General features: G+C 49.6%; 1 protein-coding gene across 1 annotated transcript in view; it reads left to right on the top strand.

The window, feature by feature from the left end:
* The window catches only part of LOC117874412 (store-operated calcium entry regulator STIMATE-like), a 76,370-nt gene that overhangs the window by 26,066 nt on the left and 36,564 nt on the right, over nt 1–13,740 (top strand). The window contains exons 2-3 of the mRNA XM_034764510.1: nt 10,809–10,857; nt 11,895–11,990. Coding sequence (XP_034620401.1) covers nt 10,809–10,857; nt 11,895–11,990 — 145 coding nt within the window. The remainder of the gene's footprint in view (nt 1–10,808; nt 10,858–11,894; nt 11,991–13,740) is intronic.

Below are 13,740 nucleotides of genomic sequence, written 5' to 3' on the forward strand. Positions count from 1 at the left end.
CGGGCCAGTCCTGTATAACCTCCCAAGAGAAGTGGTGGCAGCTTGGAATGTTTCCAAACTAGACTGGAAAGGGCACTTAGAGAATGTTGGGAATCACTACGAAAGGGATAGATAAGAAGACAGAAAATATCATATTGCCTCTATATAAATCCATGGTACGCCCATATCTTGAGTACTTGGGACTTTTCTGGTTGGGAAAAAAAGGGACAACTAAGGGGAAGATATGATTGAGGTCTATAAAATCATGACTGGTGCGGAGAAAGTAAATAAGGAAACGTTATTTACTTCTAATAACACAAGAACTAGGGGTCACCAAATGAAATTAATAGGCAGCAAGTTTAAAACAAAAGGAAGTATTTCTTCACACACCTCAATCAACCTGTGGAACTCCTTGCCAGAGGATGTTGTGAAGGCCAAGACTATAACAGGGTTCAAAAAAACTAGATAAATTCATGGAGGATAGGTCCATCAACGGCTATTAGCCAGGATGGGCAGGGATGGTGTCCCTAGCCTCTGTTTGCCAGAAGCTGGGAATGGGCAACAGGGGATGGATCACTTGTTGATTACCTGTTCTGTTCATTCCCTCTGGGGCACCTGGCATTGGCCAATGTCGGAAGACAGGATACTGAGCTACATGGCCCTTTGGTCTGACCCAGTATGGCCGTTCTTATGTTCTAATGCTTTGCTGGGTAACAAGGCTACAATGCTAGAAAGCTTGACTGGCTAAACTGGTAGGTCACTCACCATCCCTGGAGTCTAGAGTCACCATGAGGCCTAGCATTTACAAACAGGTCAGAATGATGAGCCATTTGAAGGAGAGTTATAATGGGGAGAGAAGACTGGGAGTTGGGTCTCTAACTCAGCAAACATAGTTTAACATCCAGTGTCCTGGTCCAGGTGGATCATCTAATGGAGATTTATTTAGTTTCAACGTAAACTGGAATTCTATCTGCTGTTGTCTGTTTAGAATTGATCGGTATTAAATTTGCTTTCTCTAAGGTGCATAGGGTGTTGAGAAGGGATCCCCAACTATCCATCCCATGTGAGGCTCTAATTGTATCAGTGCTCAGAAGCTGAGCAGGGTGAGGCCTGGACAATATCCGAGAAAGCCACGAGCCATTTTCCCATGAGTTGGAACACTAGCGTCTGTAATCCAAAGCATCCCACTGGATTGCTCCAGGTGTGCTGTGCTGTGAAGGGAGTGGAGAGGGCAATTCTGCAGGTAACTGGGTGTGAACCCATTCAAGGCTTGGGAGACTACTTGCACTAGACCCAGATTCCTGCTGACAGGATTGCAAATTGCAGATCAGTAGCATGGCTGGTGGTTCTTGGACGAAGATTTGCAGCGAGCTGCACTAGCTGAACGTTCTAGGTAACCCATTATGTTGGCTTTGAGTGGAAGGGAGTGGCAGTGAGAAATGCACAAATAGTAGTGGTTCTTCGAGTGCTTGCTTCTGTCCATTCCTGTGTGTGTGTGTGTGTGTGTGTGTGTGTGTGTGCTCGCCACATGCACAGGTGCTGGAAGTTTTTCCCTCAGCAGTATCTATAGGGGACCGGCTCTGGCGCCCTCCTGGAGTGGTGCCTGTATGCTGCGGTATAAGGAGCGCCGCTGGTTCCCCCCACCCCTCTGTTCCTTCTTACTGCCAGTGACGGTGCTGGAACATCTTCTTGCTTCGGCAAGCCTTCTCTCTCTCAACCATTTTTACAAACTTTTCTCCTGTAGATAGTTAAAAAGTGTTAATAGTTTCCCTTAGTGTAGTAGTTGTTAGTCCCGGATAGGACTCGGCCTGGGGACGGGGCATGCCCTAATCCCTAGGCTTTAAACCCTGTGATTGCTGTAAAAAGCCAATGCCCATCAGCGATCCTCACAGTAGTTGTCTGAGGTGCTGGACGAAACCCACATCAGCGACAAGTGTTGTTTGTGTAAAGGCTTCAAACCTTAGACAAAAAAGGAGCGGGACATACGTCTCCAGGCGCTCCTTATGGAGTCGGCGTTGGCACTGGAGCCGTCCAGATCGGACTCTGCCCCCAGCACCATGGCGTTGGTGTGGAGCGCTCTGCCAGTGCCATGTTCAGACCGATGCCAATCTCCCTCCTCAGTACCGGGGTCAAAGCAAAGAAAGGCCGGGTGGGGATGATCTCCTACACCTGGAAACGGACGGAGAGGGCTGGAGGGGAGCGAAGACCCGTGAGGGGCAGCTCCTCACCTCCGAGCGGGAGTCAGGCCCGGTGAAGGTCGAGCGGATTAGCCCATCCAAAGATGCACCTGCCACCCTGGATAGCAGCACGGTGCTCAGCATCTGGACGTGCCATTGGCACCTGAGGCCTTGCAGGCTGCACAGGACATCCCAGCGCTACCAGGGCCGCCCACACTGGCTATGGCGGTGCCCCGGTCCAGGGGTAAACCTGCCCTAGGACCTTTCCAGCGGTCCCCATCAGTGCAGCACTGCTCCTCACCACAGGGAGTGTCCCGCTAGTGCTCGCCCACACAGAACTACCACGCCTTGGACACGGGGCGGCCTGCCCGACGGAGTTCTGGCCACCGATCTCCGGACTTGGCACTGCTTGTCGGGCTCCAGATGCTGATCTCCAGTGATGCGGCGCAGACCCATAGAGGTGCCCCGGTCCCTGCAGCCTCGCTATTGGGACCGCCCAAGCTGCTTGCCTAGTGTTCAGCACCGTTCCAGGGACTCAGGCAGATGGTTTAGGTCTCATTGCCAGCATCTCTGCATATCCCCTCACCATGTCCCGGCGAGCTGCAAACCCAAGGAACATGGTCCCCGGAAGAGCTGACGTTGCACATAAATATCAGGGAGCTCAGAGCAGCCCACCTAGCTGGTGGAGTCTTCCTGCCACATCTTTCCTGTCAAATGGTACGGATACTCACGGACAACATGGCCTCGATGTTCTACATTAACAAGCAAGAGGGAGCCCATTCGTCGACTCTGTCAGGAAGAGTTCCGACTGTGGGGCTTTTGCCTCCAGCATGACATCCACCTTAAGGTGTCGCACCTCCCCAGCATCCAGAATGCACTGACGGATCGCCTCAGCAGGTCCTTCTCTCACCACAAGTGGTTCCTCCACCTGGAGGTCCTCCAGGTAGGGGAACTCCCCAAGTAGAGCAGGCAGAACAGGAAATGCCAGCAGTTCTGCTCCTTCCAGGGCCTAGGCAGGGATTCCCTCACAGATGCCTTTCTTCTCTCTTGGGAAGGGGATGTGATGTACGCATTCCCGTCAATTCTGCTGGTCAGCAGGGTCCTGGCAAAAGTCAAAGCAGACAAGGCACGAGTCATCATGATCGCCCCAGCATGGCCTCACCAGCATTGGTTCGGCATGCTCATGGATCTGGCTGTGGCTACCACATGGCCGCTGCCCAGCCACCCAGATCTCCTCTCGCAAGACTGCAGTCGGCTCCTGCACCCGAACCTTCATCTCACCAGCTTGGTTGCTGCGTGGGTGAACTCGGAGGAAAGGGCCTGCTCCAGTCAGGTACAGTAAGTCCACTTGGAAAGCAAAAAGCCCTCCACCAGAGCGACTTGCCTGGCAAAGTGGAAGCGGTTCGCCTGCTGAGTGGAAAGGCGTGGCACCTCCCCAACAAGGTCGTCTTTGCAGTCCATCCTTGATTACCTGCTGCACCTTAAGCATCAAGGCCTCGCGCTTTCCTCCATCAAAGTGCACTTAGCAGCCATATTGGCCTTCCACCAGCTTGTCCAGGGCAAATCGGTATTCTCACATGACATGTCTACTCGGTTCCGAAAAGGACAGAGTGACTCTTCCCACCGGTCTGGGACCCGATTCTGCAGTGGGACCTCAACCTCGTCCTCTCAAGGCTCACGGGGCCTCCCTTTGAGCCCCTGGCCTCTTGTTCCACTTCACACCTATTATGGAAGGTTGCTTTCCTTGTAGCCATTACCTTGATGAGGTGAGTCTCTGAAATTAAACCCCTTACTTCGGAGCCTCCTTACCCAGTTTTCTACAAGGACAAGATCCAGCTGTGACCCCACTCCGCTTTCCTGACTAAGGTGATGTCCCACTTCCATGTTAACCAGGATATCTTTCTCCTGGTTCCCCGTCCAAAGCCATACTCCACCCCGGAGGAGAGGCGGCTGCACACCTTGGATGTCCAGCGCGCCCTAGTGTTCTACCTGCAGTGCACCAAACCGCCACCTATATTGAAGGCCCACTCAACCAGAGCACAAGCATCCTCGGCGGCCTTCCTAGAGCACGTTCCCATCCAAGGTGTCTGCAGAGCCGCCACATGGTCTTCAGTGCACACGTTCATGACGCTCTAAGCCATCACCCAGCAGGCCAGCGATGATGTTGGATTTGGCAGAGCTGTGTTGCAATTGACACATCCATGAATTCCTACCCACCTCTGTTGATACTGCTTGGGAGTCACCTACAATGGAATGGACGTGAGCAAGCACTCGAAGAAGAAAAGACAGTTACCTTTTCCGTAACTGGTGGTGGTCGAGATGTGTTGCTCGTGTCCATTCCATGACCCACCCTCCTTCCCCATTGTCAGAGTTTCCGGCAGGAAGAAACTGAGAGTGGGGGGGAACCGGTGGTGCCCCTTATTCCGTGGCATACAGGTGCCAGAGCCAGTCCCCTACAGATGGAAAAACTTCCAGCGGTGCATGTGGCGAGCACGTGCACGTAATGTGGAATGGACATGAGCAACACATCTTGAAGAACACCAGTTATGGAAAAGGTAACTGTCTTTTTTTGAAATGTGCCTTGCAGAAGAGCAAGTGCAGCTGTCTTGCCTAAAACGGGTGAGGAGGAGGCATTTCTGATAAAAGTACGTATCTGATCCTCTGAAAGCACAGGGGAGTTGAGCAGGACCCCCAAACTGCATCTCACTATGGTGGGATTGAGGCTGAGAATATTAACCCTGATTGTGGGCAGAGTAGACGTGAAGACTGGCTCATGATCAGGACATAGAGGAGACATGGTAGAGGTGTACAAAATGCTACTGAGAAAGTTGGTTAGGGTACAATAGGAGTGACCATTCTCATAGCATAAGAAACTGAAAGTCAGCCTCCTGGTGTTTTGAGCCTTCAGGGGTCACATTTTCAGGTTTTCCCCCTAACTATGAGGGCTAGAAACTAATGAAAGTAAAACCTGTCTATTAATCACAAGATTCTGAGAGCTGGGACTCTAAAAACACCAAATTGCAAGACTCTCAACAAAATCACGAGTGGACAACACTAGGAGAGAGGAAAAATGCCTAATGTCCCCTCAGTGTGGTGGGGAGGTTAGGAAATAACTTCCCATATGGATAGATTATGCCATAATTGTTGATTACAAGGGTTCTTTGCACCTTCCTCTGGAGCAGGGGTCGGCAACCTTTCAGAAGTGGTGTGCTGAGTCTTCATTTATTCACTCTAATTTAAGGTTTCGTGTGCCAGTAAAACATTTTAACGTTTTTAGAGGGTCTCTTTCTATAAGTCTGTAATATATAACTAAACTATTGTATGTCAAGTAAATAAGGTTTTTAAAATGTTTAGGAAGCTTCATTTAAAATTAAATTAAAATGCAGAGCCCCCTGGACCTGTGGACAGGACCTGGGCAGTGTGAGTGCCACTGAAAATCAGCTCGCGTGCTGCCTTCGGCACGCGTGCCATAGGTAGCCTACCCCTGCAAGTCTGGAGCATTTGGTTGTGGCTACTGTTAATGTATTATGGGATTAGATGGACTTCTGGTCTGATACAGTGTAGCAAATCGTCTGTTCCTATCAACAGAATCTCCTACCTTATGGAAAAATGCAGAGCGTGGGGCTTGACTAGTAGTTGGAACCCAAGGCTAGGAGTCCAGAGATTTGGGTAGCCAATCATTACCACTGCTGGTACTTATTATGACTTATCTATATTGCCTTGGTATGCAGAGGGCAATCAAGATGGCTTTGCCTACAGACTTCCTATCTGACTTTGGATAAATCGCTGAATTTCCCTGTGCCCCAGTCTCTAGAACAAGGATACTCTTTACAAACCACAAAGAACTTATCCTTGCTCCTCTGCTGTAAGAGCGAGTAAAGCATTTCTGAGAGCCTCAGTTGAAAGTTGAGGACAGAATTACCCAGCATCACTTACTTCACTGTTCCACGCTTGCAGATCTGAGCAGGTATGGTGGTAGGATTCCTAGTGATGAACCCTTGTGCAGGTATTGCACAAACACATAAGATGGTGCTTACCCCCAGAGAGTTTACAACCAAAGTATAAGAGAAGAGACAACAGGTGGATGGGGGAGTCCAAGAAAACAATGAGATTGTACCTATTTTGGATCTTGTAATATTTTGAAAAGCAAGTAGATTGCAGAGTGCAGTGGCTTAAAGTGGCGATAAGACAGGCTACCTTGAAGGCCTGTTTAGACTCCTGCTGTCATCAGCTTAGTAACTACTTGAGCATTGCTAATATAATTAATAATCCTGCCTAGCTACTTCAGCCGGCCCGTCTAGTACATATGTAAAAGGGTTGGGCTATTAGAGTTCACCATATATCCCCTAGGGTTATCTTTTCTAATGGGATTATACATCACGCTTATTCACTGATGCTCATGTGTGTTGATATCCTGTCCGCCGGGTGACACGGCATCACACAGCCTCCCACTAGATGGCACTATTCATCAATCTATCACTGAAGGCTCAGCTGGAGTACAACCGTGGTAAATGGGATGAGGGGGGCAACACTTTTTTTGGTGGTAGTAGAGTGTCTGAAACTTTCTGACCTGGAAGGAAAACAATCACTGACTCCAAATAACTGTGTTGGGGTCCTGCTCCAAGCTGTCAAAGCTTTTCAAAACAAACCGCCCATTGTGATCCATCTTAGAATCCTAGATTATTAGGGTTGGAAGAGACCTCAGGAGGTCATCTAGTCCAACCCCCTGCTCAAAGCAGGACCAACCCCAACTAAATCAGACCAACTTCTGTGGTCTTAAGTTTAATGACCGACTTTCTCTTTAGAATAGACTTCCTGATTCATACAACTTAGTTGGAAGGCCACAGTTTTTGGATTTAATGCTATACTCGCTGCTTTCAGATGGTCAGGTAGTTACTATTTGTATTGGGGCCTAGGGGCCACAACTCATTCTGCTAAGCACCGCACAAACACGGACTAGGACAATTCCGGTAAGCTGTTTGGGACATAGACTTTGCCCTTTCTGAGACCCCCTTACAATGCTCGGGTCACCATGTACAGTACAAGCCAAAACAATCTTGACAAACCGCTCTTCCAGTCCAAATGTGCCCCTAGCCCATTACTACCTTGGAACGTATCTGCACAGAGCCCCCCAGCCCCCACGATGATAAACGTGGGAGCAGTTATAAGTGGATGGGCTAGAAATGAATTGCTGTAGTTGTTCGGTAACTGCAGGGACCTTTCAGTTTTCATTAATAGGAAAATCACTGAGAATAGCCGCCTCCTCCTCTGGGAGTTGTGGTGGGAGGAAGCACCAGAGCCGTATTTGCTACCTGCCTGAAGCCAGCCTGCCTGCTGTCTGTCTAACTTCTGGTGTACAGTTGAAGTAGATGGCTCAAAACTCTAGTCGCCGGGGATACGCTGAGCGTGAGGCGCTTCTGGAGACCCCTGCAGTGGAAACACCTTATGGAAAGCAGGCACCTCAGATGAGGTAACACGTTTGAAACCAGCTTAGCACAGCTACAGACATTGGCTTCTCAACTGCAACATCCATCTGTATTTGAGGAAGTTTTTCTCCATCTCTCCCTGATCCTGCTGCTTTCACAGGTTCTCCTTATGCTATTGTGATTCCCTCTCCCTCCAGGGCTGACAAGGGAAGTGTAGTGATCTAGTCTGTGTGCATGCGCACGCTCTGAAATGAGCGAGAAATCCTATTACCTGTGCCGAGACGTTCTGACCTGCACTACGATTGCATCTTGCATCCACTCCGCCCTTAACCTAGTTCCCTTTTCCAGGAGAGTCTCAAGTGAGAATCTGTGTATCACTGTGGCCTTTGTTTATACATGAGCGAAGGAATGTTGGCAAATGGTTACAATACCAGACTGGGAGTCTGGAGAAATTCAATATATTCCTACCTCTGCCACTGACTACTGGTGTGACGTCGGGCCAGTCACTTAAGCTGTCTGATTTAGTTTCCTCCCTTTAAAACAGGATGCGGATGCCTATCTCACAAGTGGACTGACAGGTTTAATTAACGTGGAACGTGCTCTTGGGCCTGGTCTACGCTACATGGTTAGGTCGACGTAAGCTGTCTTACATCGACCTAGCTGTGGAAGTGGCTTCACTTAAGTTTGGTTTCCACCGCCGTAAATGCCTCTCTGTGCTGATTTAGTAATACCAGCTCGACAGTTACTGGCCTTCAGGAGCTGTTCTGCCATGCCCCACGCTGACAGTACAGCTGATAGAAGCGTTCCTGATGAGGACGCACACCGCCAACACAAGAAGCCAAGTGTGCGCGCGCACAAGCGATTTAATAACTGCGGTGGCTGTATGCTGTTGTAAATTCGGTGGCTCTAATTTGTAGTGTAGACATGGCCATCGATGGAGGGGCTATGTAGTGTCATGTTGATTAAATAGAAACAAGACCTTGCTAGGAACTTGCAAAGACTGTTCAGTCAAACTGCCCATTCTTTTATTTAGTGGGTGTTGTGGTGGTTCATAATCTTACTTTCAACCCTCTCCTCTAATGTCAGTCACATCTGTCTTTCTGATGAGCCTATTTCACCTGCTGCTGGAGAGTCTGTAAGTCCACGAGCTGTTGTCCTCGGTAAGAGCGTGTTGGAAACTTGGGTTAAGCCTTTACTTTGAGATTATAGAACTGTATTTTGCGTGGGTGGTTTGCACTATTAAATGTTTTGTGTCCCACCCTATTGCTGTGCCATCTAACCTAGTGCTCCTTGTGTTAGTCTCTGCGTTAGTATCTCGTAATTTCTGTCGTTCCTATACAGCGAAAGGCACTTAAGTTTTGGTCCAGGATATCGCTTCCGTCCTGCAGCAGTCACGTGTTTAAATACAAACCCCTCCGCTTTCAAACTTGGGAGACGTAAAAACGGAAGGGTTTTTGTCAAGATGAACTTGCCCAGACTGTACATGCTGCATGTTCAGTCACAGTCCGCCATTGGTTAACTCCTATATTCTGCACGAGTTGGATAACATTTTGATAATGCCACCCATGACTTAAATCAAGCTTGTAGCTTTAAAATGTTGCTTTCAATGTTTTTGGAGGTTTATAGTACTAAATTTGGAGTGGTTTATAGCACTTCATTTTGGAGTGGGCCAGGTGTGTGTCTCTTCTGAATCATTTTTCTCATCCCCAATTAGAAACCATCCTTAGTTGACAATTAGGAACTTCACAGGGTAACAGTGATAATCCGGTCACCATCTCTGAGGCTTAAAGAGACTTCCGGGAGCTAGGAATGGGAATCAGAAGTTTATAGCTCAGATTAGACTGATAAAATCCTAGAAGTCAGAGGTAACTCAGTGCACCCAGCTGCCACTGTAGGGTTGTCTCCTAAAGTCCCGTTTTTTGTGGCAAGAAATACTGCACTCACATCCTTCATATCCTTGAAATTGCAGTGCTGTGTTTAAAAGTGGGCACGCCCATAATAGCACACGCCTGGGGCCAGTGGCACGCCTGGCTCCAAGAGCGATAGAGCCTGAGCCAAGCGAGTGAGAATATTTCTGGTGTTAATTGTCTGGTGGTTTGACAGGTGTATGATCAGTTCTCATGTCTCCGCTCATGCTCCAGCTTGCAAAGCTCAACGAGATCCCTTGGCTTGGCTCTGAGTCTCCCAGCTTGGGAGACTCTAGGCCAGGGACGGGCAAACTTTTTGGCCTGAAGGCCACTTCGGGTTACCAAAATTGTATGGAGGGCCGGTTAGGGGAGGCAGTGCCTCCCCAAACAGCCAGGCGTGGCCCGGCCCCCACCCCATCTGACCCTCCCTGCTTCTCGCCCCCTGACGGCCCCCCCCGGGACTCCTGCCCCATCCATCCCTCTCTGTCCCCTGACCGCCCCCAGAACCCCTGCCCCTGACTACCCCCAGCCGCCCCATCCAACCCCTCCTCTCAATCCTGATTGCCCCTCCTGGGACCCCTGCCCCATCCAACCACCCCTTCTCCCTGACCGCCCCCAGAACCCCTGCCCCTGACTGCCCCCCGTCACCCCATCCAACCCCCCCTCCTTCCTGACTGCCCCCCCAGGACCCCTGCCCCCATTCAACCTCCTGTTCCCTGCCCTCTGATTGCCCCAACCCCTATCAACCCCCCTATTCCCCATCCTTTGACCGCCCTGAGCCCTATCCACATCTCCGCCCCGACCATCACCCCGAACTCCCCTGCCCTTTATCCAATTCCCCCCGCCCCCGCTCCCTGCCCCCTTACCGCGCAGCACAGAGCACCAGGTCAGCGCAAGGCTCTGCAGCGGCACTGCCTGGCAAGAGCTCGCCACCTAGAGCATTGCGCCAGTGGCGGAGCGAGCTGAGGCTGCGGGGGAGGGGGCGGGGGCTAGCCTCCCGGGCCAGGAGCTCAGGGGCTGGGCAGGGAGGTCCCGTGGCCGCAGTTTGCCCACCTCTGCTCAAGGCTCTCCCCTAGGCTTTCATGTGACCATTATTGGATTTGTTAGTCTACACTAGATTACTTAAATGTATGGGGTAACCCTTTTATCCTAGCCCAAAGAAGGCCTTGGGCTGAATATAACAGAGGCAGAACAGACTCTAGAGAAATGTCAGGGTTTGTCTTAATCATCCTACCTTCTAATCTTGCTGCTTAGTCCAATTATACAGTAAGCTCTCATTTCCTTGTAAATCTGACCTTTAATTGTCTCTGTCTTTACAGTAAAGCGCTTTCAGGAGCCAAAAGAAGAGAGGCGTCCCTGGAGGATCTGGTGAGAAATAGCTTTTTTAAAAGCTCTGAACTAAGGGGAATAGATTCTGTCTCGCAGAACGGCTTTTTATGTTTACTCTGATCATTAATGGGCTTCCAGGTCCTTCCTGTTCCTAAATGTTTAACATGGAAATAGTGAACAGACTGAAATTCTTAGTGGTGGTACTTCCTATAAAGTTCCCATCACATTATGGATGAAATTGATTGAAATACTGTAATCCCAGATGCTACAGGGTATTGGCTCTATTTAGTACCTTTTACTGTTTGTTGAGAAGTCTCCAGGCATTACCAGCTCACTATCATTAGATCCAGACAGCTGTATGCAGTTCCCAACATAACGTTTGTTACGCTGCAGTGAGAGCCAAGTTAAGAAGCCTGCTACACCCGTGCATTTGTAGCTAAGAGATGTAGAAACAGGTCTCATATCAAGGACTGAATGGCTTCATGACCGTGCAGGAGAACCTCTCATCGCTAGGATACCAGCTGAAATCCGGCCCAGCTCAGTAGTCACCGAAAGCTTTCGCAGTCTCCTGTCATCTTACATGGGCTCTGAACCAAGTTAGTGATTCAGTCCCGTTCCCAGTATACAAATGGGAAAAGCACCATCACAGTTGGTGCTGACTTCCTTCTTGCTGGCAGCCTCAGCCGGGAGGTCCAGGCCTAAATGGGCTTATAGAGGCTCAATTCTCCTCCCACATCCCCACCCAGTTTCCTAATAGCGCCCTCACTAATGCTGCATTCAATGTTCTGGGGGCTCACATCCAGTGAACTCTCTGAAATGCATGTCTGGTAATGGTGTAAATCCATGAGTCGCGCTTGCTGCTCCTTGTGGGGGTGGGTTTTTCAAAAGCACTTGCCACCAGCCTACCTCTGCTCCCATTTACTTCAATGAGAGCTTCTGGGAATCCCACCTGTGGATTACAAAAGCTCCTGGTGTCAGGCTTGATCTGAGATCCCCATCTTCACAAGTGTGATTTTGTGTGCCGGCTAACTCTCTACTGCTGCTATTGGAAAGGTTGTTGCATCTAATCTTTTCAGGTTTTATGATACCTCCAAGCAAGCAATAGGTGCCCTCTTCATCCACTTTGCTAATGTTTTCCTGTCTGGTCATACTGCAGAAGATCCCTGTTCTCTGTGAGTATAGCATTGTGCTTGTGTAGCCAACACACCTTCTGGGTGTGGTGTTCTGTCCCGGAGCATGGGAGAGAGAGTTTGCTCGCTCTACAGCCTTAGCTAACATCTGGTTGGCTTTTAGCTCATGCGATAGAGGCTCATGCACTAAGCTCTAGAGGTCCCAGGTTCGATCCTGCCCGCCGACGCCCAGGGTCTACCGGTGTTACACTTGCATTAATGTTCTATAGTTGGGAGTGGAGGAATCTAAATTCGCTTGCATCTATCGTCTCTACTGTAGAAACAGACGCTGACTTAGATCCTCTTAATGCTGTTAATTCCCATCTAACAGTCTGTGTTTCTCGTCTGGGTGGAGGCATCTGGGGTTTTCAAAGTATCTGGCACTCTACTGGAAGTGCAAAAATGAATGTGCAGCTGCGTTCCTGGTCTGCTGGTGCAGTTATTTGGGATGCAGAGCTGTCCAATGGCTGAGATTCTGGAGATCTGGGCTCTGTTGTCAATTGCTGTGTGACCTATTCGGGGCCGAAGGAAGATTTTTCCCAGTCCTTGTAAAGTACTCTGAGACCTATGGATAAATATATTTGCACATTAGAATTACATTTGGTACACATGCAAGCTAAATGTGTAATTGTCTCTTGCATGTCTGACTTTCTGAAACGGGCCTTTTAGAGGAGAATCATCGTTTAAAATGTCTGCCTTTACCTGTGCTATTAGTACTTCATACTATTAAAGCCATAAAGATGTGTTGAAATCTGTTACTCTTGTTTTTCCAGCTGATTTTCATTCAGTGTCACTTTCTGGCTCTCCCGCACTAGCATTTGCGTTTACACTATTGTAGAAGACTGGGGGAGGGGTGTAAATCAAAAGAAAGACTTGGCCTTTCTTTTACCACAAGTCATTTATTCATACTAGACTTAACTCCTCCTCAGTTTTTTTGACTGACTCCATTAGAATTACGTGGAAACTTCTCTGGCCTTTGGTATACGGGAGGTCAGATGAGATGATCACAATGGTCGCGTCTGGCTTTAGAATCTCTGAAAGCCCAGCTGTAGCTTTAAAAAAAAAAAAAAAACAGTTGGCGCCGAAAAAAATTGGTAGTATCTCTTTAAATGGTGTTGGCCCAAAGTTGAACCTACTCTTCTAATTTGCAAAGTCTGTGATTCTTCATAGTTTAAACAAAAAAGCGCAGCAGAGCTCTGTGTTCCCCCACTTCCTTAACATGTATGTTACTGTTAGGTAGGGTTGCCAACCCTCTCACTTTGCCAGGAGTCTTCTGGAATCGGGCTCTATCTCCCTGAGGCTACTGAAGCCAGTCTGGGAGACTTTAGCCCGCTTAAAGTCCGGCGGCGCAGCAGGCCTAAGGCAGGCTCCCTGCATGCCCTGGCCCCATGCCGCTCCGGGAAGCAGCCAGCACACGCTTGCGGCCCCTGGAAGGGGCAGGGGGTCTCCACATCTTGCCCTTGCCTACAAGCACCGCCCCCACAGTTCCCATTGGCTGGCTGCTTCTGCGAGCAGCACAAGGCCAGGGCAGGCAAGGAGCTTGCCTTAGCCCCGCTGCACCGCCAACCAGAAGCCACCTGACGTAAGTGCTGACCGGCCAGAGCCTGCACCCCTCATCCCCTCTGTACCCCAGCCCAGAGCCCCCTCCTGCACCCAAACTCCTTCTCAGAGCCCGCACCCCCCACTCCCTCCTGCACCCCAACTCCTGACCCCAGCCCTGAGCCCCCTCATGCACCCAAACTCCCTCCCAGAG

Source organism: Trachemys scripta, chromosome 1 (genome assembly GCF_013100865.1).
Source record: "Trachemys scripta elegans isolate TJP31775 chromosome 1, CAS_Tse_1.0, whole genome shotgun sequence".
NCBI classification, from domain to species: domain Eukaryota; kingdom Metazoa; phylum Chordata; order Testudines; family Emydidae; genus Trachemys; species Trachemys scripta.